This window comes from Centroberyx affinis, unplaced genomic scaffold, assembly GCF_046629955.1.
Source record: "Centroberyx affinis isolate AG114_WGS23_722 - 3 ecotype Tasmania unplaced genomic scaffold, CSIRO-AGI_Caff_v1 ptg003704l_1, whole genome shotgun sequence".
In the NCBI taxonomy this organism is placed as follows: Eukaryota; Metazoa; Chordata; class Actinopteri; order Beryciformes; family Berycidae; genus Centroberyx; species Centroberyx affinis.
In genome coordinates, this window is record NW_027281595.1 from 87,889 (window position 1) to 115,874 (window position 27,986).

The 27,986-nt window shown below is 40.9% G+C and overlaps 3 protein-coding genes across 3 annotated transcripts; 2 read left to right on the plus strand and 1 right to left on the minus strand.

Annotated features, from left to right (window-relative positions):
- The first annotated feature begins 4,429 nt into the window (after nt 1-4,429).
- Nucleotides 4,430-6,453, plus strand: mboat4 (membrane bound O-acyltransferase domain containing 4). Its single transcript, XM_071540662.1, has 2 exons — nt 4,430-4,836; nt 5,425-6,453. Exons 1-2 carry the CDS (start codon nt 4,592-4,594, stop codon nt 6,350-6,352), a joined length of 1,173 nt encoding a protein of 390 aa, XP_071396763.1. The 5' UTR covers nt 4,430-4,591; the 3' UTR covers nt 6,353-6,453.
- A 454-nt stretch (nt 6,454-6,907) lies between these two features.
- coq2 (coenzyme Q2 4-hydroxybenzoate polyprenyltransferase) lies at nt 6,908-11,717 on the minus strand. Its single transcript, XM_071540659.1, has 8 exons — nt 11,588-11,717; nt 10,816-11,190; nt 9,946-10,112; nt 9,493-9,614; nt 8,786-8,871; nt 8,563-8,696; nt 7,648-7,836; nt 6,908-7,305 (listed from the first exon to the last, which is right to left on the minus strand). Exons 2-8 carry the CDS (start codon nt 11,135-11,137, stop codon nt 7,144-7,146), a joined length of 1,182 nt encoding a protein of 393 aa, XP_071396760.1. The 5' UTR covers nt 11,138-11,190; nt 11,588-11,717; the 3' UTR covers nt 6,908-7,143.
- A 1,215-nt stretch (nt 11,718-12,932) lies between these two features.
- Nucleotides 12,933-27,615, plus strand: LOC139662054 (RE1-silencing transcription factor-like). Its single transcript, XM_071540645.1, has 10 exons — nt 12,933-12,967; nt 13,610-13,673; nt 19,492-19,781; nt 20,300-20,418; nt 20,880-21,032; nt 21,141-21,384; nt 22,879-23,021; nt 23,169-23,392; nt 24,072-25,428; nt 26,716-27,615. The coding sequence occupies exons 1-10, from the start codon at nt 12,933-12,935 to the stop codon at nt 26,847-26,849; spliced, it is 2,763 nt and encodes a 920-aa protein (XP_071396746.1). The 3' UTR covers nt 26,850-27,615.
- The last annotated feature ends 371 nt before the right edge of the window (nt 27,616-27,986 follow it).

Here is a 27,986-nt window from a genome sequence, read left to right on the forward strand (position 1 = left end):
CCCCGATGCTCAGTAGATTTTTTTTGCCCCCCTGAGACTGATGCGATCCGTGCAGGAGACTCTGCCAACTCCTTCAAACTGCTGAGTTTATACGACTACCCAGTTGCACAAGAGCGGGCCAATCAGAGTGGAGATGCGCGCTGACGCAGTGACGAGCCCCGGTTAGACAGCTGCTAAACTTTCTCACGTGCCCAGTGCCCACCGCCCTCTGTCTGAGAGGAGGTAAAAAAAAGGGGAGAACTCTCACAACGGAGAGTGGAGAGTTTCATTTCTGACAATTCAGTCTTTACCTAAAGGAGAAATCCACCCTAAAACACTTAAGTGTTACTGACAATCTACCTTATGTTCCCTGCGGATAACTAGTCAAACATAGACAACCTACAATAGTTTAATAGCAGAAACATTTTCAACAATCAAAACATAAATTGTAAATGTCAGGTTTTGGTGTCAGTCTCTGAATTAATTATTAGGCCTATATCTAATATTATCAGGTGTACAGATGAGATAATAAACAGAAATGTTGTTAAATTAAGAAAATTAAGTTATTTACATTGTCAATGTCAGACATTACACACAACACTTATGCATTGTTAACATCCAGAGCTATGATTTATGTTGTCGTGATGTGTAGTTTTTTGTTTTGTTTTTTAGACAACTGTACACAACTGTATTTCAAGTCTGTACCAGTCACTGTAAGGTAGCAGTGATAGGTTTGCAGGAGGAAACCTCATGGACGAGGGTTAACGCCCACTTCGTAGACCAGAAGGAAGGACATTTCTTTTTTCCCCCCCTTTAACTAGCCTATGAGTGATTCATCTTCCAAAACATAGACGATCTTTGTTATCGTGAACCCGGTGTACAACATCATATCATATCAAATTTTGATTTTGCTAAACTTTTTATCGTTATATCTATGTTTTTAAGTTTATTGTATTTATGAACTTTAATTATCGTTTCCTTACTAATGAAGAACATCGTTGGGTGGTAACAGTAATGTTATTACTTTTTCCAATGAGGAATGCAAGCGAACTACCATCTAATTTTCATTATAATATTTCAGTTACCAATCAAAAACAAGTCGTTACTTTTGTTATGATACTTTCTGATATCGGTACACTGAACTAATAGAAAAGTTTACTCTCTCCGGGAAGAAGAAGCCTCACTGTTCCGCGTTTGTTAGGGTTGCTAAGCGACACGTAAATTCTATGAGTGGTGATTTTTGGGTAGTGCATAAATCATTGGTAGTAATATTTAAATCAACTGTAATGCGATCATAGGTGTGTGAGATTATTGGGCATTTCACAACGGTTCGAACATGACTCAGCCAATCAGAACAAAGGACCGGAACTATCTATTTTACTTTACTTTTTGTAGCAAACTAGACTGTTTTGTGTAGGAACTTGCACGAGCCCAAATTATAAAATGAACACTTGAAAGTATCTTTTAAGTAAAGTTTACTGGTTCGTGTGAAAGCACCTTTTCTTTCGAATGCGTTGCCAAATTTATTTCTATAGATACGTGCTAGATAAATAAACTTTTTGATCAGAGAAACTGAGTAAGGGTGAAAAGAGAAAGTAGCTTAGATGGCTACCAAGCTGAGTTGACTGTATTTCCTCTGACTCTGCACATAATATGAGCTTTTTGGTAAAAAAAATAAATAAAAATAAAACAAAGTGCTAGGGCACCAGCAAGCCATACATTTGGATTTCTGAAAGTGTTCAATGTCAAAGAGTGAATGGAGTAAACTATATCGGAGAACGCCAGAAAGTTTATGAGATATATTTGAGCCTGAAGTATTTTTGACAGATCGCAGTCAAATCCCAGTGCTCAGTCAAAGCAGGATAAAAAAGACAACTACAATTAATCATGTTCAGTGTATTTTGCAACATTGCCCTTGCAAAAACGATACAAGAGAAGCTGGTATAGGAAATTAATGAGTGTAGGTGATTGTGAACATGTTCATTGTAAAACTGCTAAAGGTCAATGCCTCTTGGTGCCCCTTGGTGTTCACTACCATAACTTATTGCGTAACAGGCCTGACCTCTTTACCTTGAACCTTCCCTCTTAGTGAAGGCAGTTCAAAACACCCTGCTGGGCATTATTCTGTCAAAGGGTTACAACTACCACAGTCTCTTATTAACGGTTTGTTCATTTGAATACCATCCAAATAGTCAGCTATAAACTTACAAGAGCATACATTTACGCTTTTTTTTAAGATTCAACCTTTATTTATCAAGGCTGGCCCAGTTGAGGTCAAAGATCTCTTGTAGGAGGGAGGCTTGTTCAGGACAGCAGGAGCACATTTAGCTACAGAAAGCTGAAAAATGTTTCACAATGAAGTATATCTAATCTCAGAGAACACGAAGAAGAGGAGAAAGAGAAAGAATGACGGAGAGAAGAGACAAGGGAGCACTCAACATAATCAAAGCCTTCATAATTTCCAAAAGATTCATCTTCCATTTGGCTGAGAAACGACTTTAAATTCACCTGGAGAACCCGATTCCCTAAGTTTCACATCTTTGCGTAGGTTTTTCTGTCTTAGGGACAGTTGGGTAGTATTTATAGATCTAACTTCTGCTGATATGAAATCTAAACACTAGTGGTGACCTCTGACCACTCACCACTTCTCCCTCTTATCTTGAAGTAAAAAGAAAATTCTTGTAAAGCCAGCAGCGGGAAGCCTATAGGTGTTATTTTTAGATGCAAATTTGAGCTTTGATGAACAGGTTAAGAGAGTTGAACAATCTTCTCTTTTTTTTTAGCGATCTGGGAAAAAGTCATTCATGCTTTTATCTCTTCTTATTTTAAGTATAGCAACTCTCTGTACTCCTGCCTCAGTCAATCATCCCTCTCTCCATGTACAGCTTGCACAAAATACAGCAGCTGGGACTCTGGGATTGGAGCAAAAAGACAAGCTCATATCACCAAATTTTTTTATCTTTACATTGGTTTACCTGTTAGTTTTGTAATTCATTTCAAGATTTTACTATTCACCTTTAAAGGCACGGATATATCACAGACCTTTTAACCCCATACCAGTCAGATCACAGGCTGAGGTCCATGAACAAGTGCCAAAGTCTAGATTGGAAACAGGCGAGGCGATCAAGCCTTTGCCATCAAGGCTCCTAGACTTTGAACGACCTGCCTGAAGAGCTTAGGCTGGCTAAATCTGTATCGTCTTTGGAATCACCTCTTAACACTCACTTTAACTGACTTGCGTAATTGTAGACTTTTATTAATTGTTCTTGACCTGCCTTTTTATGTTTTGCTTTTCCATTTCTTGCTTTGCCTTTGGGTTTATTGCTTGGCTTACATTGCGTGTTGCTTTGACTGTTGATTTTATCCTTTTTGTTTATTTTACTCCTTTGTTCAGCTCTTTGTAACTGTGTTTTGGAAAGTGCTATACAAATAAAAGGTTGTTGTTTACTTACTATTGATTTCCTGTAATGTTGTAATATTGGAACTGAAGCTTATTCTACTATTGCATTCACTGTCATTCTAGATAAAAGCGTCAACTAAATGGCTAAAATGTAAAAAGGTAAATATCAGTGATTGAATTTAAAAATGGATTGGAGTTGGCCTACCAGCCCTTGAAAACAATGTACAAACATGCGTGAGGGTCTTACAGTTTGTGAGAAATCTCAACACACTATGGTGTACAGTATCCAACTCAGATGCTGATATAATGCAACTCATATGCAACTGATATACACAACAAATCTCCATAATCAAGTACATGTATGAAAGCACAGTAGCAAGCAGATTTTTTCTAGACTCAAAAACATGTCTTGTTCCTAAAATAAAACACATGTACATAAATAATCTCCTACTGCAATGACAAAGTGAAAAATAGACGTCTTGTAGTTGCTAGTTACTCAAATATGGATTCACAAATGGCTTCCTTATCACACATTACTGACAATAGTAAATAAAAGGAATTATTTCCATGCCAGCCACAAGAGGAATGGCAAAGATAGTCAGTCTAGGAAAAACAAATACTTCACCACTTTAATAGAGGAAACTCTGCACCAAATGGTCAAACAGATCTTGTCTGTGGCTTTGTTCATTTCTTTGTGATATTCATACTCTGACATGGGCTTGATGAACTGGCTGTGGGAGCAACATCGATTCTTGATGCATCAATGTTTTTCACTTCCATTTGCACTGTTGTTCTATTTTCTAGCTAAACAGGGATATCTGTCCCTGACGTCCAGGTCTGTATGATCAAAATTTAATTACGAATCAGTTGATTTTATTTAATATACAATACATAACAGCGATCTATCAAGAAATTCATTACAGTGCATTACGTTGTGCTGGACAGCTAAGCCTGACAGTCTAAAATGGGGAACTTATTGCAATGAACTCAAATTCAGGATTTATTTTACATCTAAATTCTACTTGTGAGTCCTTATATCAAAACCTCACTGATTCAGTTTAAGAATTAATGTGATGTCAGTCCAATCTGAACATAAACAGGCAGTAGCACAACTGCAGCATTTTAACAGGGGGCACTATACTGCAGTTACAGACTGGAGAAAATCTTTTAGAAAATCTGCTCATTCAGGATCGTACTGAGCCTCCAGCCTGAATGTGCAGTCTCATCAACAGGTACGTGTTCGTCTCTGTTGGAGGATGCGTCCTGGCAGTTGTCACCATGGGCGTCTACAGCGCGCTTCTGTTCGCCTCCACCTTTGTCTTCATGTTGCTCGTCTGCTCTGTGGATCCTGGCTGTATCCACTCTTGGGTGTTTGGGATCCAGATGCTGTGGCAGACCTTCTGGCACCTGCTCATACAGTACAGGGAATACTACCTCCATGAGCCTGTCAGCATCAGGTACCAACCTCAACTCAGCTCAGACCTCTGCAGCGAGATAGACAGTGCTATGACAACTTACATCTACATGCTGTACAAGAATATCCCAGGTCAACTGTGAATTTTCAGCTTGGCTGTCTATGAAACTAATATGGTTCATGAGTTATCCTAGTACAAATCTTCACACTTTTGTTTTCAGTGTCCGATATATCGGCCTATTACGTGGAGTTTAATTCTAAAATGAGACATCCACCATTAGAAAAAACCTGAAACCTACGCTTACTACACGATTGCTGACATAAAAATTCAACAAAATTTGGGGAAAAAAACCCATTTGTAAGCTACTTTAAAACCACTGCTTACCAAATGCAAGCATTTATCTGGATGAAATCATGTATTTTGAACTGTTAACATATAAATAACAGTTTTCGCTATTCATTTTCCACTAAGAACAACATTGGAAATAAGTGTTTTGAATGCTTTTAGGTTTTATGCTCTGGGGATACAAATATGCATGTGTACGGATATTCAAACATATAAACCTCTCTTTGCACAAAACAAATCATAATCAAACGGTGACACACTGGGCTACATCTCTTGTACTTTCAGACTGTTTTTGGCTGTTTCCTCTTTGATGCTGCTCACTCAGAGGATCACCTCGGTGTCCTTGGACATCCAGGAGGAAAGAGCCGTCCTGCCACCTGAGGCTTCGCCCCACAGGAAGCGTTGGGTCCTGCTTCTCCCTCTCAGCAGCTACGTCCTCAACTTCACCACGCTGCTCGGCGGTCCTTTGTGCTCCTACAGCCAATTCGTGTCTCTAATCGAGGAAATCAGCCTCAACCCTCCACCCAGTCCTCTGGGTGTGGTCTCCCTCAAGGTGATGCAGGTGTTACTGCTGGAGTGGGTAAGGTATTGTCTTGTTTACTTTATGCAACATCACGCCTCTGATCCCTCCAACGTTCTCTGTGGCGTCCTGTGGCTCTGGGGTCTGGCAGCGGTTTTAAGGATCCGATATTATTCTCACTGGAGGATCAGTGAATGCCTCAACAACGCAGCTGGGTTTGGCTTTTGGGCCGACTTCTCAGGCAGCTCCCCAAACTGGAGCGGACTATCTGATGGTGATCTGTGGACCATCGAGACGTCGAGCCGCGTGTCAGAGTTTGCCCGGCGATGGAATGCCACGACGGCTTCATGGTTGCGTAGGCTGGTTTTCCTGAGGTGCAAAACCTTCCCGTTGTTAATGACCTTTGGGTTTTCAGTGTGGTGGCACGGTTCACATCTAGGTCATTTTGTGGGGTTTTTGGGCTGGGCAGCAGCAGTGAAGGCAGACTACCAGATACACCGGTACCTGCACCCAAAGCTTACATCAACGTGGAGGAAACTGTTGTACACTTGCATCAGTTGGACAAACACTCAAATGATTATTACGTGTGTTGTTGTAGCGGTCGAATTACGAGATATGTCGGGTTTGAGACTTTTGTCTGTGACGTATTTAGGTCTGTTTCCACTTTTTAATATAATTCTGCTTTTCATTTAATTGAGTTCTAAACAACGCATTAGGTAGTCATGCTGAACACTCGTAGTCAAGGCTGTGTTATTCACTGAATGCCAATGGATAATTCATATTTAATTGATATTATATTCAAATGGTTTCTTGGCTTGAGTGTACTGTAAGAACAAGATTCAACTGAAATTCATGGTTTGGCTGTTTGGCTGTTTCAGCAACCACTCATGCGAAATGAATTGGAGTTATAGGAGTAAATGCATGCTAGCGTAAATTGAAGTTGAATAGTAAAACATGAGTTTTCCTCCATGATTATTGCCACATTTATTATTAGCAGTGACTGAATTTATTTTGTATTTTTTGTGTGCAGTTACTAGAGATAAACACTGTGTTACACTGTAACCTGGCTACTTTCAATAGAAGCATGTGAACATGGAAGTAAATGGTGCTAATATATAATATGATTTTTTTTAAATCAATTTAAAATTTGAATCAATAGTTTTTTAATCAATTAATTGTTTTTTAATCAATTTAATCTCACAAATATCCAGCTGAATGTGAACCTGAAACAGGGGTGAGCTGTTCAAATGGAAAATAAATTTCTCAGTGTCTGATTTTTAAATCAACGAGCATCAATGAGACGACTTTCATGAGAAAATTAATATATTCGGTTCTTTATTGTGTGGGTTTAAATCAGCTTATGCCACAAATGTTTGCTCTCTGATTGAGCTTTATTTAGGATCAAAACCCCAAAATACACTGTATAACAATGTAGTATGTGGTGCAAGTGTAATAAATAAGATTTGTACAAAAGCTCATCTCACTTATCTGGATGCTTGTAGTTCCTCATTTTGCAATAAAGTCTCTCTTCTTTCTTTCCACAAATTGCCAGCAACAATGCCTAAAAACAACAGCAGTCCAAGGTTTCTGTTTGAGACAAATTTCTTCCAGCAGTCCTCTGGTTTGTTGATGTCCAATGTGTAAACCTACAAGAGAAGAAAGTAAACATCACATTACAATGTGCAAGAGACTGACAGAGTGGGATGTTTGGTTATGATAACAGGATTTATGTCACTGAAAGACAGCCTAGTTGATATAAAGAGGTAAATCAAATGTTACATAGCCACTTTACATGAAATTTCTCATTCAATTTATATAAATGTAGAGGATACAGTCTGGAAAAGTGTTATTTTGTCCACTGAGGAGGTGTCACTTTTTTCAAGTGGTAATTTATCTCATTATGGAATGAAACTCTTCATATATTGTCATCAATTACCGTTTACCAATTTGGCATTCAGACTGCACCTCACAACACCACTACTTCCTACCTGATGTGTTAGGTGAATGGCCACTGTGGACAGCACAGCATAGTAAGGAAGAGTCTGTTCTGCATTGACCCCAGCCACGACCAGTCCTGACATCATGGCCGCCACAAAGCCACTCAGCCACGGTTTGGTTTGCTCCTGGAACCTCAGTGCAGTAGACTTGACTCCTATCTTGACATCGTCGTCTTTGTCCTGGTAATCAAAAAAGAACAGAGTAAGAAGGAGCGCTATCTTAACAAGATAATTATCTCAGAATTCTGAGAAAAGTTTTCATGGGAGAAAAAATTCTGCTCCGTTTTTCTGAATTAACGAGATTATTATCTCAGAATTCTGAGAAAAGTTTTCATGAAAAAATAATAATTCTGCTCTGTTTTTCTGAATTAACGAGATATCTGAGTTTTACTTTGAATGGGCTTTCCGTCTGAACAACCGCAAAGTCCTGAGGTGCCTGCGCAAAGTCTACTAACAATACCATCTATATTACTTAAAGACACGAGTATCTCCCAATGTTTCAAACCAAAAGCAAAATAAAACTGGATTAAACTAAACAGGCGGGACATGTTTGCTTCCATGAAATCAAGCTCTCAAGTAGGAATAACAGCTTCTCTTGGGATTTTGAGATATCTCATTAATTCAGAAAAACAGAGCAAATTTTTTTTTCTCAAGTGAATGCATTACGCTTCCGTACTGTCTCAATTCATACACAATTTTCGCATTAGTTCTCTGTTCTCTTGTTGGCTTGCTCTTATTAAGAGTATATAGAGTGAGCGCAACAGCATTATAAGGTTCAATTTCTAAATCACCATCACTTCAAATTAACCAATGGTAAGGAGACAACATTCCTGTCAGATAAGTGCTATAAAAGAAATATAAAAAGGAGCTATGGAGATCAGCAGAAGACAACCCCCTTCTCTTCACCTGATGTGCATAGATAGTGTCATATATCAGTGTCCACATCACTCCTGAGAAATACAGCGGGAGGCAGACGGACCAATCACAGGAGCCCGTGACAGCAGACCAGCCGAGCAGCGCTCCCCAGTTGAAGGTAAGGCCTAAACAGAAGATGGAAGATGTGAATGACTGTAGAGAAGCCTTTACTTGAGATGCAAAACACTGCAGGATAATCTTTCTTAATATATACCCAACACAAGCTGTGGCCAGTAAGTGATCCTCTTCATCAGTGGATAGGTGATGACGAGAGACAACGAAGCAGCACCCAGAGCTATGCTGTGAGGAGTAAATACAATACGTTTCACCTTTACAAATGTCATTGGTGAATGCTTTAATCCAATTTGTTTTCACCTGTGCTATTAGTGCACAGGTGCCCCCAGCAGGAATTAAACCCCAAAACATAGCGGCATTAGCCATGCTCTACCTATAGGACTGTGCAGGGAAGGGACCCCCTAAACCCGGCAGTGTGAACGCCATGGTCGACCTATTGAGCAATTCATATTTAGCCGCTAATAAATATTACCAGGACTGGAACCTACAGATCCTGGGAATCCCCATTAGCTCCCATTTAAATTTGGGCAAGAGAATACAATTTTGCAGTTTTGGATCCTTAAAACCACTGATTTTGCAGTCCAAGTTTGTGAAGTACTAGCCTCAGGATAGCAGGCTGGTAATATTTCCGGTAACATGCCCATTCCTGCATATTTCATTGTACATTATTTGTCACATGAATTCTTTTCCAATTTTGAGATGATTTGTTTTGGGGGCTTTTGTCTCAACTGCACAACTGGTATTCCTTTTCCTTCTTTCTTTTTTCCAGTGTTATATATCATTGTTGCAAATGAACTAAACTAAAACTAAACAGATTGCTATAAGACATTAACTTTCAGTGGGTACCTGTAATAGTTGAGACACAGCAGAACCCCAAGTGCAAGAGAGAGCTGCCCTCCCAGGAAGACTAGAGCCTGCATCTGAGAGATCTCCCCTGAGGCGATGGGGCGGGTGGCTGTCCTGGACACCTGCACAGAGACCAGCATCTCTCTCCGTCAGTCAGTCAACTCATTCAGAGAACAGCAGCCCATTCAGATTCAATGCTGAACCACAGTAACAATGTGTATGTCTTGCTGTTTTATAGCATTAACAAAAACAAGAAAGATCACTGCTACCTAGCTCCCTGGTAAATTAAAACAAGAGCTGGCATGGCAACACATAAAATAACAACTAGGCATGCTTTATGCTTCATTATCACCACAGTTAGAGCTTAACTTTGACCAATCAGATTACTTGGCTGAAGCTGGCCATTACATCATTTCAGTTAGCAAATGTGACTGACTGTTTGGCTGGCAGTACCTTCTTGTCGAAGTCTTTATCCCACATATCGTTGATGGTGCAGCCTGCTCCTCTCATCAACAGAGCCCCCGTACCAAACAGGGTGAGCATGCCCAGATGTGGGAGGCATCCGGGGTCGGCAGCCAGACCGATGCTCCAAGTACACGGCAGGTACAGCAGCCACGTCCCTACAACACACAAACACACCAAGTCAAGTGAGTGACACAAGAAATAAGCCTCTGAGCAAAGCCATGAAGATGACATGTTCAGGAAGGCCTAGACAACAGAGAAAATGAACTTGTGTCAGGAAGGTCATCAGTTCAAATTGTGGTGTGGCAGGGAAAATCTGGGCAGGAAAGGTGAATGAGAAATACTCTCCCTTCTCTCAGTGACTACCAACAAGACACTTAACTCCAAAATGCTTCCACAGTGCTGCCAGAGTAGATGGTGTGAATGTGTGTAGCTGTGTAAGTGTGAATCGGGGTGTTTGCTGAAAAAGAGCATGTGATTCCCAGGATAAATAAAGGCTAAAAACAAATGTGGTGTTGCAGAACCATTAACCACTGTGTGATACGCTCTCGATAACTAGGTTTTCGAGAATATTACTCTTAATAGTTCTTGGAGAAAATATTTACATTTTAGGAATTTAACTGATGCTCTTTCAATAAGTACAACAAAAGACCTTAGATTTTCCTGGGTTCCCAGACCTTAGGGTTTCACTCCAAGTTGCGGACAGAGCGTGTCAGATCCAACATTAAGTTTAGTTTACTTTATTTGCACAGTGATACACAAAGAACATCAAAGTGTAGTGTTTAAAAAAGACACAATGGTAAAATACAATGATAAAAAACACAGAAAGAAGGGGTTTGCATTATGCATGAATGTACAAACCAATGGGTTTATCCAGTCTCATCAGTCTGAGGTACGGCTGGACAGGCGCCGGTGCTGCATTCACGATTGCTGCAGCTGATACACTGAACGGTCTCCTCCCATAATGTTCTGTTTTACACAGTCTGACTGATGGACGGATTGCACTCTGGCTGTAAAACACTCTTCTCCGCACACTGGAGTCTGAATGGGGACAATTCCCAGTCCCTCCTTCCTTGTGGACGAAGCAGTTAGAGAAGGAAGAGAGGTAGGAGTGGCAGGTCCCATGGTGAATCCTCCTCAAGGCGTTCAAAGTTAACTGGCTGCTCAACTTGGCAGGGAGCATGGTGTCCTCTCTGAGGTCAGCTGGACATTTTATTTCCCCCAGAACTGTCACTCCTGAACAAGTGGTGAGAGAACACACACACACACACACACACACAATTGTTTTTGAAAGAAAAGCCAGTCCCACACAACAGGAATGTTTTGCTTACAATAGGCATTTCTTTTGTACTATAGGCTAAACTCATGTTCATGTGTCAGAGTTCTCTCTCTTTGTCTCTCTTTCTCTGTGTGTCCAACATTAACTAATGTGATTATATTAGCTACTGCTGGTAAAGTTAAATGTAAATTAGCCTTTTTCACAGTGTCAGTCGGCAAGGTTAGTGAAATTGGCACACACTACGACTGTCCTCACTCGAACTGCTAGCTAACGCGAAGTTAGTTCAAATGACGTGAATTGACGTTAGCTTGTCTGAACAGAAAGCGTTGTCAACTTTTGATTAAACAAACTTACAGTGGAGCAAATATGAATTTGAAGACGGATTAACCATGGCACAGAAAAGGACATTTCGTTATTAGCATAGTTCCTGGTAAATGAATGCAGTGAGGGCTCCGGTGTAGCTGTACGCCCGACATTCTTCCGGAGGAAACAACACCCGGAACGATTAACGGCCAGGGTTCATGTATCTCGAATTAGTTTTTTGTTTTTTCCTGCTGTAGTGTGCCCGCGGATGATATTACAAAGCAATATATTGAAAACATCGTCCAATTCGGCTCCAACTTCATACAAAATACGCACGTTACCGCTAAATCTAAATACTTGGCAAAAGTCTTTGTCATTTTTCCCACTAGATGGCGGACGACGCACTAAGAACCGAATGGGGTTTGTGCACAAATCGAATTTATGAATGACTTGATTCACTAACATGTATTTTGTTTATTTGCAGAGTAATAGTCTTAAAACTGTCCGGTGGTGTAGTGGTGAATAAAGTGGGGGTATTACAACTACTTGACCTGCAGTAGCCCGCCGTAGATCAAGATGTTTTAAACTTTGAAAATACATTTTCATAGAAGCCTTTAATTTCTGTTTTTAGCCTGCTATGCCCCGACTGTCCACACGAGGTGCTATAAACATCGGCTTGTCAAGGAGAGGAAGGGGTTGGGACAGCCTTTTTATGATTATATGACTTGTTTATGATTATATTTCTCCGGACATCTAATATTAATATCGTTATAAATGACAAGAGTAAAGGGAACACACGACAGCTGTATAACTGGCAAATCACGTCATCTAGCTACAAAGCGAAACATACTTCCGGTCACATTTTCTCGCGGACTTCACAATTAAAGTCCCAGTGTTTGGATAGTTTGATAACCAAAACATGCAACGAGTTGAAAATGATTACTTTTGTCAAATAAATGTGATATTTGATATTGACAGTTATTTCATCATTGTTTTAGGTTTTACGGGTATAATATCCATCCATCGAATCCATCGAATTGTCCCAATCTTAATCTCTGTAAAAGTATGATTTTTTTTAAAATTTTATTTTGTGTTTTGATGCAAGCCTTTAAAGTTTTTGGTTGTCACTTGCAGCCCTTTCACCTGGAACCCTGGGCCTGGATGACATGCAATTTGCCACATTGTTCAGAAATAAAAAACTATTGGAGTAGAGACGATGCTTCATTCATTTATGTGAATTGAACATTTTCTTATGCATGGCGTTGTAACGCCCTCGGGAGACTTTTATTTTGAAGGTTACATGTAAGTCGACGGAAATGAAAGTCTGAGGCGACCACGAAGCTTGTACGGTGTAGCGGAAGCCCGGAAGACGGAGCTAGCGGTAATCGCGGGAAAAATGGCGAACACCAGCGAGTCCAGGCTCGTCACACGGTCAAAACCAGGCATTCAAAACATTGCCTAAGTGTCTCTGTACGTTTCTCTAAATGTGTGAGTATATCGTCCGTGCTTTGAGCATTTCAGCAAGTTATGACCCTCCACTTTTTCCTCTCAGTGTTTACAGTTCCTGTCAGAGTTGGGTTAGTAGGAGGGGGTTGGACCCCTTGTTTCACTCTTTTTGTCGTCTTGTTGTTGTTCTTCGACACTAATGTAAAACTGACTTTACTGAAACTGAGATAGCAATTGGTCCTACTTTTTTTCTACAGCTTATGCTTTTGTAACGCTGTTCGTTTGGTTTTGCTGAAATCATACTTGAGAATAGTAATTTTTAAGATTGTAAGATTTTAACACACACACACACACACACACACACACACACACACACACACACACACACACACACACACTGAGAGAGCCAGGCATGTCAAAATGATGTAACATTGTTTTTATGAACCAAAAGCTCAATGACTTTATTAGTGTGTGTTGTTTGTGACTGTCAAAGTCCTAGTGGTGCACTTCACTTGAAAATTGGTAACAAATTAGATTGGAAACTAAATTTATTGATGTTGTTGTGTTTTGGTGTTTTTCTTACTTGAGTAATGAAATGACTCTTACGTCTATGCTTTCAATCCTCAGGTGTCACATCTGTGACTTTATCTCCAAAGCCCTGGATCTAGAGAGGTGTGGAAGATGCAAAAAGGTATTAATGAATTTTCTGACATTGTTAATACGTATGTAATGTTTCAGTGCAATGCATAAAGTTAAACTGTGTAATTCACATCACGTGTTGCTTAGTTTTCGGTATGTGGATCTGTTTTTTTCCCCTCTCAGATTCAAGGCATCCGTCCAAGTCTGGCAACGTGACGCACAATCAAGTTGCCCCACAACAACCACCAGTTAAGTCGTTCCAGTGTAGTTATTGTGTCCTCATCTTCAAAACCAAGATCTTCCTTTTCGAACACCTCAGAAATGTGCACGGCTTCGATGTCGACTCTGCTCTCAGAGATGCTGGTTTAAAATCCCCCAGGACCAACACAGCATTCAACGCGGACCCTGGCATCCACTGTGACGATTCAGGGGATGTTTTTGCATGCCAGCACTGTGTCTTTAAAGCTTCTAGTTGGGACGCCGTTAGCGAACATGAGAAAAAGTGTCACAAAAAGTCACTTCAGAAAACGAAAGAAAAGCTAGTCAGTTCCAAGAGCCCAGAAACCAAAATAGTGGTCATTTCAAAGGGGACAACAAACAGTCTGAAAGAAATGTCACCATTGCAGCACAAGCAAGCAGCAGGGGCAAAAGTGAATTCCTCTTCTGTTAAGTCTACCTCAAAAGCAGTGGGTCTGAAAACGTACAACAAACCATCACAAAACATAACCAAGTACTTCAAGGTGTCATCTGGATCAAATGTGAAACCTACAATGAGTAAGAATTCATCTGATCTTCCTGGACTGCCAAATAGTGCCAAAGGAACCCTAATTTTGCATAACTCTCACTCAAGCTCCAGTCCAAACAGTGATGGTGTGTTTAAAGTCTCTGCAACTTCCCAGAACGATCTCTCCAGAATTGGTCAAGACCGCTTTTTGCTAACTGACCACGTTTCAATTAACAACCCATCATCTCTTAAATCTGACATGTCTGGAAGCCAATTAAAAGGACCATTTCCAAACAAAATTGGCAAGAGGACCCATAATGACAGCTCAGGAAGTCCTCCTACTAAAAAAACGAAGACGGATAAAGAAAAGTCGGAAATCCCAGGATGTACAGCAATCAAAACACAGTTATCAAGCAGCGCTAGTTTTTCGTTTGAAGTTAGTGAAGATGAAGAAGAGAGGAAACGTAATCTGGTTAATGGGGACATTGATAGCTCACAGGTTTACTGTTGTAAGCACTGTGATTACAGTGACATGGGCATCCACAGTGTGTGTGCCCATTATCAGAAGATCCACCCTTATATCAGATATAACTCTGAGTACATTCAGGATCCAAATGATCGGAGTGCTATGTTCCGTTGTCTGCAGTGTCCCGTTGAGTTCTCTACTGTAGTTGACCTCAAGAAGCACTATACGGAAAACCATCCAGAGGCCCCAAATGTGTTCACTATGCAATCACATGAGCTTGGATTGGTTTTCAAATGCTTTGTCTGTGTATTTACCACTCACGTGTCCAAAGCCTTGAAACAACATTACCAGGAAAAGCACCCAACACATAAAGTGAACAATTCCTTGATGTACTGCAGATATTCTGCGAGCAGATGCCAAGAGGGATCATCTCAGTTGAATACATCTGAAAAAACATCTAGTCCAAAATGTTCCGACCAGATATCTCTTAAGAGTGTCCCTACACCAAGCAAGGGAATTAAAACTACGCTCTCACAACAAAGTCCCACCTTGAAAGGAGTGGATGTGGCATTGTATCAATGCAAGATCTGCAACTTTAGTCATAAGTCAGTGGTTGTTATGCATGTCCACTACCAAAAATGCCACCCAGAAGCAGGAATGACAATTGATAAAATCAAACATTCAACTCTTGTCATGTCACACATCAAATTACAGGTGACACCTGAAAAGATTTCAGAGTCTCCTAACTCTGTGACAGTAATGGACAAATCACTGGTTTCCCCCCAAAATAATGTGTCCGATTCATCTCGGAAAAAGAGAGACAAACATGAGTTGTTCCAACAAAAGAAGATTTCATTGTCTTTGAAAAATCCTAAGGACACACCTGAAGCGTCTCCTCAAAATCTTTTGGCCTCTTCCAAAGACAACGATATGGATTCTGCAGAGGTCAGAATTAAAGTAAGAAAGTCTCCTAATGGGAAATTGTCCACAGGAATGGACAACTCTTCTTCCAGTTCACCACAAAATGAAATGTTGTACTGCCAGTTTTGCAATTATTCCAGTCCCAGTGTAAGAAGTGTTATTGGTCATCATAATGCAAAACACACTGGGCACCCAGTAACAACTGAAGAGATCCTCAGGTACAGTGCTAAGGTGCAGAATCAGAGTCAGAGACCGCAAAGTAAAGCTGAAGCCTCAGCAAGTTCTCAGTCTTCTGATTGTAACATTCACAAACGAGTTGAGGCGTATTACAAAAAATACAAACCTCAACATGAAGATGAAGTCATAGAGGACACTGTGGCACCTGGACCTGGTTCTAATGTTTACGAACAGGCAGAAGACTTGTTTTTCTGCCCAAAGTGCAACTTTGGACACCCTTCCATAAAAGGAGTATTGAACCATCAAATAAAAAGACACCGTAACTTTAAATCAAACACTCACCATATTTTAAGACATACTGCAGTGATTCGTGGAGAAATGGAAAATTCTCAAGCAGTGAACTCGTCCCTCTTCTCTGCTGGTCTACCACTTGCTCTTATGGAGGAAGGTGATGAGGGTAAGTTATTCTGCTACTTATGCAACTCTAGACAGAAGTCTTTGAGCAAGGTTTTAGAACATCACAAGAAAAGACATCCTGGACTTGAGTTTAAAGCCAAGCAAGTCTTTGCATATTCTTCTATGGTTCATGATCAAGGACGGAAATCACATCTGAATACAACTGCAGAACAAGCAGTCAAGCAGACGTTCCTTGGGCAGAGTGGAAATGAAAACATACAAACACAGAAGCCTGGAAACTCGATTTCAGTATCACCATCACCCTCAGAGAGAGCCGCACAAACCAGGTCACTTCGGTGCCATAATTGCACATACAAGACTCAACATGTGTATCTCCTGAAGAGGCATTTACGGACCATCCACAAGACAAATCATACAATCACAGATGTTTTACAGATGTGTTTTAAAGATGGAATTTTACAATCAGGTTATCACTGTGAGTGGTGTGTTTTCTCTCACAAGGAAGCAGCAGGAGTCCATCAGCATTGCCAGGAACGACACCCAGCACGTGGAGTAAGCCTTGAGCACATAACTGAACGGTTATATGTCAGTCCTAAAGCATCCACCTATAAAAAGAAGAAACCTCACTTGGAACACACTGATGACGCAGATGACTGTGACAACATGTCCCCATCTCAGCGATCTGGAAAAAATGAAACTAAAACCTATCCTTGCAGAGCATGTTCCTTCAAAGGTAGCTCACGGCAAAGTATCACAAGCCACTATCGTGCAGTTCATCCTTGGTCTGTGAAGGAAGATGGCTCAGTCTTAGATGTTATCACTAGCAAGGTGCTAAGTGTAAACAGGCAGGCACAAGATACAGAAGACCACAATGAATTGTCTGAGTCATTCGAAAGTTACCAAGTGCCTCTTGAATTTGAAACGTTAACTGATGTTTCATCTCAGGAAGCAACCGCTTCTTCCAAGTTGCACAAGTGCCGTTTCTGTCCTTCAGTTTTTCGTAGTCAGCGTGGTCTAAACACTCACTATGCAAGGATACACCCAGAAATTGAAAGTTCAGGTGATGAACATGAAGTCAATATCCACACGAGTGAGCATGGAACACGTTTGCGTGTCTTTAAGTGTCCATGCTGTACCTATGTGAATACTAGTTATCATGGAACTCTCACCCACTGCCAAATGCAGCATCCTGCCCTCACAGCCAGGGCAGACGAACTTCAAACTGATGAAGTCCAGTTACCCAGCACGGAGTGTCTGAAAACAAAAGGTCCTAAAGATAGATTGAGATGTAGTGGGTACATGTGCAAAATCTGCCCAGTAATCCGTGCATCGTTGAAGAAATTGAAAATCCACTATGAGCAGGACCACAATCAAACTGTGCCAAACTTGCTGAAGCCAGCTCAGAAACATTCAGCTATAATTAAAAAACAACTCCTGTCTAAGTATCACAGCACTCAGGGCTCAGTATTGCAAACCGCCTTTTTCAAAAACAGAAAATATGCAAAGGTAAAATGCCTTTTTTGCAAATATGTTTGCAGCACAAAGATTGCTCTCAGTCGGCACTTGCGTATTCACCACAAAAATGCATCTGAGGCAGGGAATCAGGATTGTATGTACAAGTGCTGCCTGTGTTCTTATTCGTCTGTCATTCGGTATTATCTTGCAAGGCATTATACCCGGACACATGGAAAGGCTGCCTTCATCAAATACTATGTACCAGTACACCAGAAACTTTTCAGGAAGCCAAATCCAACATCTGTAGACCATCCTGTAACTCAGCATCCAGAAGACACTCCTGAGACAAGTCAATCTAGCACACCGACAGTAGAAAACAAGGAATTAATCTATAAGTGTCCACGCTGTACGTATGTGAACACTAGTTCTCATGGAATTCTCACCCACTGCCAAATGCAGCATCCTGCCCTCACAGTCAAGGCAGACAAACTTCAAACAGATGAAGTCCAGTTACCCAACATGGATGCTTGTGTGAAAACAAAAGGTCCTAAAGATAGATTGAAATTTAGAGGGTACATGTGCAAATTCTGCCCAGTAATCTGTGCATCATTGAAGAAATTGAAAATCCACAATGAGCAGGACCACAATCAAACTGTGCCAAACTTGCTGAAGCCAGCTCAGAAACATTCAGCTGTAATTAAAAAACAACTCCAGTCCAAGTATCACGGCACTCAGGGCTCAGTATTGCATGCCACCTTTTTCAAAAACAAAAAATCTGCAGTGATGAAATGCCGTTCTTGCAGCTATGTAAGCACCACAAAAATTAGCCTCAGTCAACACTTGCGCGTTCACCACAAAAATGCGTCTGAGGCAGGGAATCAGGATTGTGTGTACAAGTGCTGCCTGTGTTCTTATTCGTCTGTCATACGAAAGTATCTTGCGAGGCATTATACCCGGACACATGGAAAGGCTGCCTTCATCAAATACTATGTACCAGTACACCAGAAACTTTTCAGGAAGCCAAAACCAACATCTGTAGACCATCCTGGAACTCAACGTCCAGACACTCCTGAGACATGTCAATCTAGCACACCGACAGTAGAAAACAAGGAATTAGTCTACAAGTGTCATCTGTGTACCTATTCAGCATTGTTTCAAAGGTACCTTGGATCCCACTACAAGAAGACTCACGGACATGCTGCATTCAACACATACTTTGTTCCTGAATACAAGCTAGAGCAATATACAAAATGTAACAACGAAAAGGTCAGCAAACTGCCTGAAGCCAAATCTGAGGAAAGTGCACCAGTAAAATGCAAGAAGTGTCCCAACTTATTGTTTAACTCATCTCAGCTGCTTAGTGTCCACTACACTAGTTTTCACAGCACAGATTTCACATTGGACTTTACTGTGCTTTCAAGGATTTCAAAGAAGGGCTCAGAGGTTTATGAATGTGGCCACTGCAGCATTAAAATCAGAAGCATTGGAGAGCTCTGTTGCCATCTGGATCACCACAGGGAGCTGTGTATAAAGAAAGCAAACGCTGTGAAGACAAAGACACCACTTATCATTAAGAAAAGACCAGAGGCCAAATGCATCAAAGTAAGTCACCTGCCCATATAATCATTCAACCTCATGACCTTTTGCTACATGATTGAGCTATACTTCTAAGTTAAGTTGCTTGACCCCTTGCTGTGTTTATATTTTCAGCTCAAAAACCAAGATGAACTACCCGAGTTGGAGACCGTACAGGAGCTGGCCCGATGGAATGTGACAAAAATAGAGACATTTACTCTGGCAACAAGTCCTCCATCATCACCTTCAAAAACTCCTGAGATGAAGGAACCGGAGCTAAAATCTAGAGAAGAGGGTTACACTTGCAAACAGTGCAGGCGGACATTCATGTCATTGACAGGTTTGCGTGTGCATGAACACAGCCATGCAGCCATGGCTGCTCTCAAGAGACTGGACACCCTGCCTACCTCATCATCAAAGCACATGTAAGAAGAAAATACATATATAACTTTGGTGGTTTGCAGATAGGAGTTAAAAGCAAAACACAAAAAAACATTTGCAGTACAAGCATCAGTTGGTAGGACCAGTGAGGGAGTCAGTATGTAGAGAGAGCGCATATAAAGTTGCTCATCATTGCAAAATACATTTCTTCTACAAGACAAGTTCTATATTATTTTCAATATAAAAGTCACATATGTAAATAATTGTATACAATAGTTACATTAAGCCTACACTTTGTTGATATGAGAGCCTTCCAATGTAATTGGCTTCAACGTCTTTTGCACACACTTGTAGAGAAACGTGTGGCTTCCGAGGAGCATTTACAGCAACGCTAATTATCTTACTTTACTCAACAGTATGAGCAATTTGGAAAATATTGCTTTAGTTTTAATGTATCAAAACAAGTGCTGAATGCAATACTTGGTACTACATGTATTTAGTTACTGATGAGCCACTTGTGATTATATCTGACTGATTTGATTTTCTGCCATTGTCTTAACAGCTTTAACAAATACATCAGGTATCAGTCGGGAACTGTCAAGCCTTTCCGTTGTGGTATCTGTTCTTATCGGACTACCATCATGGGTCTATTGAGGAGCCATTTAATGAAAAAACATGGAGGTGAGCAACCTGTATATAACATACAATTACATGACACTTGAATAAATGGCAGTGGTATCAGTGTACTATGGTATGACAAATGTTCTCTCCTTCAGTTGTTGACATATTTAATTGAATACATATTATTTAAGTATACTATTATATTTATAGGATGTCTTGAGGGATATCCAAGATATTCAAGGATATCTTGAAGTATATAATTTTCAAATGAATTATGATACAGGCCATCACCCACTTTGCGTAGTTGAAAGCTGTTTGCAGCTTTCTGTCATTAGTTCCCCTAGCTGCTTTTGATGAGGGTCGGAAATTACCACCACCCAGCCAAATTCTGGTAAAGTAGACCAAAAGGTTTATTCATTTTTGGTCTACTGGCTACAGTGTCTGATAAATCCTGATTACACAGCATTTATAGTGAGAAAATGTGAGAGTCTTCTATCTTGTATTTCATGTATGCGCGGCAGCTGAATGCTCAGATATCAGCATGAGTTCTGCTGAGACTGACAACCAAGATGAAGAGAGCAACCTGATGGCAGACAAGGAGCCCCCTTATTCATCAGACGTCCAGGAATTCAACTGCTTGACTCAACCTCCTGATGAATCTGAATTTATTGAAAGCAAGTTATCCTTATTATGTTTTCAGTATATTCACATGAGGAGAAACTATTAACTTAGTATGTATTTGTGATTGTAGTGAGAGAGTGTGGTTTGTTGTTCCCTGACAGAATCTATGTACTCGGAGCCCCCAGATGTACAGCGACAGTTAAATCACTATAGTTTGATGGCAAAGGTCAGTGCCTCAGCTCCAGCGGCCCTGCAAGACACCAAGCTACCTGAAGACAGTCTACTTCACTGTGAGTTCTGCAACTTCTCCACCGGACACCTATCCAGTATACGCCGGCACTACTCAAACCGCCATGGCAAGAAGATCCTCAGATGTAAGGACTGCTGCTTTTTTACTGGTTTGAGGTAAGCTTCTTCTATAACGTTTTTGGATGATATGTATGAGAACAATGTATTTTCATATGTATTTTTCTGTTTGTGGAAACAAGAAAAAGTTTTGTTTCAGGAATGTAAAAATCAATGGGGGTTTTTTTTTGGGGGGGGGGGGATAATCAGACTTCAGAAACCTTTTGTGATTGAGTGGATGCATTGCCCAAAAAATCAAATGTCTAGATGCAGTGAACATCAATGTCAACCTCATGTTTGGAACGCATGTGGGGCTCATTCGTGCCAACTCCTCAAATCATCAAAATAATAATAATACATTTTATTTCTAGAGCCCTTTACATGGTACTCAAAGACACTTTACAGTGAAGGGATAAAGAGAATAAAATATTGAAATATATTAAGCAAATGGTACAAAGGTGATGATAATAAATAAATGACCATAATAAAAATAAATAACATGAGTATTAAGACAGTAAAGTAGAGAGAAAGAAACAGTGTTGATGGTTTGTTCTTTTTAGGAGAGGCAGTGGGGGACAGTTTTGTAGGCAGTTTTGAAGAGGTATTGTAGGCAGTTTTGAAGAGGTGGGTTTTGAGTTTATTTTTGAATGAAGGTAGTGAGTCTGAGGCGGTGCTTGGTCCTGGTGATGGGGGTCAAGAGGTTGGCATCTGCTGATCTGAGGTGGCGGGTGGGGGTGTGGCGATAGAGAAGGTTTGTCAGGTATGAGGGGGCAAGATTATTGAGAGCTTTGTATGTGAAGTGGATTCAGTGCTGTATTGGGAGCCAGTGAAAGTGTTGAAGGATGGGTGTTATGTGTTCTCTGGAGCAGGAATGGGTGAGCAACCGGGCAGCTGAGTTCTGAATGTATTGTAATTTTTGAGGGTTTTCGAGGTTGGAAGGGAGGCCATATAGGATGCTGTTACAGTAGTCCAGTCTGGAGGTTACGAATGCATGGATGAGAGTTTCAGCAGCTGAGAAGGAGAGGGTGGGTCCAAGTCGAGCAATGTTGCGGAGATGGAAAAAGGATGTTTTGGTGATGTGGTTGATATGTGGCTTGAAGGAGAGAGTGGGATCCAAAGTGACGCCAAGGTTATGGACCATCAATGTTGAGTGAGAAGTTCTGGGAGGAGGGGAGGAGGATTTGGGGCCAATGATGATTTCCAATTTATTGCAGTTGAGCTTGAGGCAGTTCGTCTCCCTAGTCAAAAGTCAACAGGGAAACCATCCTTTCTATGATATTGGCATTGGAGAGGTCAGAACATGAAAGAAACCATAGACCTGGATTGGCAAGGTGCTGGCTGTGCAGAAAATACTAGACAGAAAGAAGTAACTGCATACTGATAACTCTGAAGCAGAGAATAATCAATTTTTGACGGCCAAGCCATCTTCATTGAAGAGTTCACCAAGTTGCCAATCCTGTGACAGCGACAACATGTATGTACACAAAACTTTGAGTTTTGTGTACATTTTGCAAGACATGCTTTCTCGTCACCTGTCTCTCCTGCCTTCATTAGGAAAACCCTGGAAATGCACATGGAGACGGGTCACTCTAACTGCCCATCAGAGCCAACCCATCTGAAGGATCTGCGCTGCCCTCTCTGCCTCTACCAGACCAAGAACAAAAACAACATGATTGATCACATTGTCCTTCATCGTGGTAGGTTAAATGCTCAAAATCCCATTGGACAACGATTCATTGAGCACTCCTTCATCTATGACACCCTTAACACGTATGGTATTGTTCAAACTTTCTTGCCTGCATTGCCTGACTCTACTGATGCTGTTGTTGATTTCTTGTTTTCAGAGGAACGTGTGATGGCAATCGAGGTGCGTAGGCCGAAGCTGTCACGCTACCTTGAAGGCGTTATCTTCCGCTGCCACAAGTGCACTTTCACAAGCGCGAATGCTGAGAACCTGCGTTTGCACATGCTGAAGCATGATGACATCAAACCTTACAAGTGCCGGCTGTGCTACTTCGACTGCACTCAGCTCAGCGACTTGGAGGCACACCTGTGTGATAAGCATCAGGTGAGGATACGTCAGTCAACCCCCAGTGCATTCCCAGAATTCCTTTGTTTTCAAAATAATTGGCTATCGACCTTGAAGTTACGGGGATTTACAGCAGTTAAATGAAACCGAAGAATTGATACAGCTTGAATGTCCTCTTCTGTAGCTGATGTGAATACACACTTTAGAAAATAAAAGGGCTTCATTGAACCTTTAGGGGTCCCGCAAATTGTAACAATAGGGGAACCCCAGAAAGAAACCCTTTGTAACGTGTGCATGAACTCAGAGGGTACTTCCTCAAAACGAGGTTCTTCAAGGAATCCTTTAAGTCAGGAACGTGCGTATTGGTTCAGAAAGAAAAGGTCCGGAGTGCTCGGAAGTTCAAACAGGTGTGATGAAGGTGCTCTTTGGTAGGGAACACAAAAGTTCAAACAAGAAGAAAGGTCCAAGGTACTCTTGTGGCAAAAAGTTTAAAAGCCTTTATTCAGATGGCTATTTCATGGTGAAATTCTTAAAAACATAGACAAAGCTTGTGCATGTTAAATCGAACTGGGTTACAACCCACTCGTAGCGGCACAAACAGCCCAACATCTTCACCCTGAAGAAGGCTGTTTGTGTTTTGTGCATATTGGTTCTCAATCCCCGACTGAACCCCTAGTTTTTAGAGTGTAGTTTGATTTCTTGTTGCTCTCTTGTACAGGTCGTGAGGAATCACGAGCTGGTGGGGCAGATCAACCTTGATCAGTTAGAGACGATGGCTGGTAAGATGCATGAGGAAGAGGACGCTTTGTCTAACTTTGAGCAACAAAATAACGAGGCTGATGATATAGGAACAAACTTCAAGATGCAAGGGCAGGAGGTGGAGATGGAGAACACAGTGGAACCGGGTAATGTCTCGCATGAAAACCAGGAAGAGAATACCTCAAACCAGAAGAATGAGGATTATGTTGTAAAGCTCAATGAGGTTCCACATGAGAAACAAGCTGAGAACCTAGCAGAAAATGACATCAGGGAGAATGTCACAGTACAGAACAAGGAACTACATCAGAAGCAAGGGCAGGACACTCAGAAAGAGAATACAGAAAGCCCGGTCAAGAGTACTGCATTAGTATTCCAGTACGAGAACAATGCAAAGCAGAACAACATTGTCCATCAGAAGCAAGAGCAGGAAACACAGGGCCAAGCAGGAGACGAGATGTTCTTGGCAGACACTGCAAATGGAAAACAGATGGAAAACATAGAACAAAAAGGTGGGGAAGGGAACAGAGCAAAAATTGACTTTGAGGAGGGCTTAGCAGCACAGAATGGGAAACAAAATCCAAAGAAAGAGGGAGAGATGGATGAGAACCCATCCCAACACAACCCAAGTGATAGTAAGGAGGACGCAATAAAACAAACTGATGTTGCACAACAAGGGCAGGAGACAGTTGAAACAGCACAGGCCAGCAAGCTGCATATGAAGTCAGTTCAGGATGCAAAGGTTAGGATGCAGCAGAACATTGAGACAAAGATAGAAGACGATATACTACGTCAAATCCTAGTGCTGGATGAAGAGGGGAGCGTCGGCTCACTCCACAACTCGCAAAAGGGGTGTGAAGTGAAGACGGAGGTAATGCCAGCCACACCAAAGCAGAATCACATGCTAGCAAAGGACATCAGGCCTCAAGAGTGTTCCACTGCTGAGAGGCTATGGCTAACGGCTAAACACAACCGTGAGCGAGTTAAGATATGCCTGAAGAAAGACAACAATGAGAGCTTAGGTGTTTCATTTATTAGCTGTAAGGAGGAGCAAGTGCACGGCCAGAGGAACAATGAAGAGCTTGCAGACCCATATGGGGAAATGCCAGTACTTGAGAACGAATATCTCAAGGAGGAAATGCACACTCATGATTACCAGACGCCAGTGTGCAAAGAGGAAGAATGGGGCGACTATCCTGACCAGAATCAGGAGAAAAGAGATGAGAAAGACCATGAAGAAAACATGAACCAGTGTAAGAAACAGGAACGTGGGGATGAAGAAACGATAAAGGAAGCTGACTACCCATTGGCATCCAATGGTAAGAAACTAAACTGACATCTCAATAATTGATTCAAATTGAATGAATGGAAAAAGGGTTTTGCATATACAAATGTACTACCTCAAATAGAGGAGAATAGAACATAAGAGAATAGAATAGAACTGTATTAGCCATAGGGGGATTTTGTCTTTCACATCAAGAGAGCTAAAGTACACTAAAAACAGACATTGCATACTTACCTACATACATTGATACACATTATCAGCAATAATACTGGGATTAATCATTTAATACAACCCTTCTGCCTCATTGGCTGTTGGTGGTCTTGTTCTTGGGAGGAATCTGTGATCCCAACACACTTCAATGCCTGTTCAAGACCTCGGCAGATGTGATGTCATAAATATCAGACATGTTTGATATGATCGAGGACATTATGTAATATAACCCCAAAATCAGCGAGTCTCTCTTATAGAGAGAGGCGATTAGAGAATTGTTTGCTGACAATCGTTTACCAGTGATTGTAAATAGGCATATATTGTCAGGATCTGCTTTGTTCGTGTTTGTTTATGTGCTAGAAGTGTGATTTTGAGACCTGTTCCACCATACAATGGCAGTGAATGGAGAAAGAATACAACACAATACTCCAATCACCTCTACTGGAACAACAGATAACACAGAATCAACGATTTTGGGGTTATATCATGGCCGGAAAGCTACACAACCCAAATGTACTACCTGTAGTAGAAATTATACCATTATATACCATTCTATTCATTATGTATGTAGTTAGGCAGAATCTCATTCCTCAGTTGAATGCTGTCTCTGCCTTAAGTAATTTTCCATTCTCCACCAGTTTGAGATAAACAAAAGTTCTGCCCAGAGAGGGCCTTGAGTGTCCAATAGGAACTGGATTTTGTTATCCACCGAAACTTTTTATCAGAAGAAACCTAAGATAGGGATGGGCCAGGCTTTCTGGGGATTCAGCTATAAGACAGAGACAGAGGCTTGGTTTCTCGCCCTTTGCTGATCACACCTGTTGTGAATGCATCATGCCTTGCTGCACCAATAAAAGAACACAGAAAGACATTTCTACGATCTCCAAGTCTCTTTAATATTATAGAAATTTCCACCACACTACCAAAGTTCAACATCACTTTAAGACGAATCCGGAAACCTCTCACACTACCAGATAATCTTTGCCGACTGTCGGTCCCAATCAAGCCTCCGATCGGCATTTCACCTCCGATGGCTGACAAATCGGATGTCAATCGACTCTGTAATCCTCTAGTGTTTTCCTGGTTTAAGCCAACTGTTCTTGTCCTTCAGGTGCATTCACTGCCACAGATGAAGTCCTGCACCCGTCATCCAAAGATGAGAAACTGTTTGCCTGCAAGTTTTGCGGGCGAAACCTCATCGACAGCACTGAACTGGAGCGTCACATCATGCGACATGGAATGTAGTTTAAGTGTAACTGTCTCTCTCGCTTTCTTTTTCTGTCTGTCTTTCTGTCTTTCTCTGTATTTCATACGATGCTGTCATGATGTCGAACTCAACATCAGAATGTACTGTAACTTAAAACTGTTATTTGTCAGACATGGAGGCTGTTTGCACCCACGGTGATGTTTGTTTGGAAAGCCACGTTTTGTTGTAACAAGGCTTGTCTCTTATTCCGGTGTACTATGTATTTCCAAACAACCAGTTTACAAATATGAATTTTTTATGTTGTTTTTTTTTTTTGGAGATTTGAAGTCTTTGGTAATAAAATTGTTTTATATCACAGCTGTTCTTCATAGTTCATTTGTGAAACGTTTTTTAAATATGTCAGAAATGAGATGGTAGGCTGTATAATATGTGACAAATTGTTCCTTATCATGAAGGTTTTTCATGTATTTGTTTAAAACGGTTTTGGAAATCCGTGATTAATAAAGTGTTATAAAAATAAATATGCGCCATTAATATTAAGTTTCCCGTAATCATTTATCTGGAGGGAAGAGGTTATGACCGTGAAAATGTATGCAAAAACTTTATAACATGAACTACTATCGTACGTCATGAACAATTTATCATCTATGTCCACCTACGCAAATCTGGACCAACCTTATGGGCGTTATTTGTATTAGAGGCTTGTGTTGCCTTAAAGTGCTGTCGGAAATATAAAGACTAGTTGGGCGTACATGAACGAACCAATGAACTTTCCCTGCATTGGTTTGTACAGTTTCCTTGTAATTGATAAAAAAAATAAAGAAAATTGAGAAATTAATTGTGAGTTCCCGGATGTGACTTTATGGAGCACGAGAGCATGGAAGCTGTTTCAAACGACTGATGATAAAAGTGATTCAGGGATGCAAACTAATCACCTCACCTTTTTGATCCCAAAATAGGGCACTTAAGCGAATGGTTTCTGAGTGGTTTTGCGTCTGCCCTGGTATCTGTCACCTTTTTCACTCTCCAGTTTTAGGTAAATAAGTAGCATATCGTTGTAGATTTCTATTTTCACTCTCATCGTGCATTTTTGTTTTAAATTAATTGAAAAATCAGTTGCATTTTCTTGTATTCATTCTGCCGCTGCAGCACAAAGCAGTTCCGTGCCACTTGAT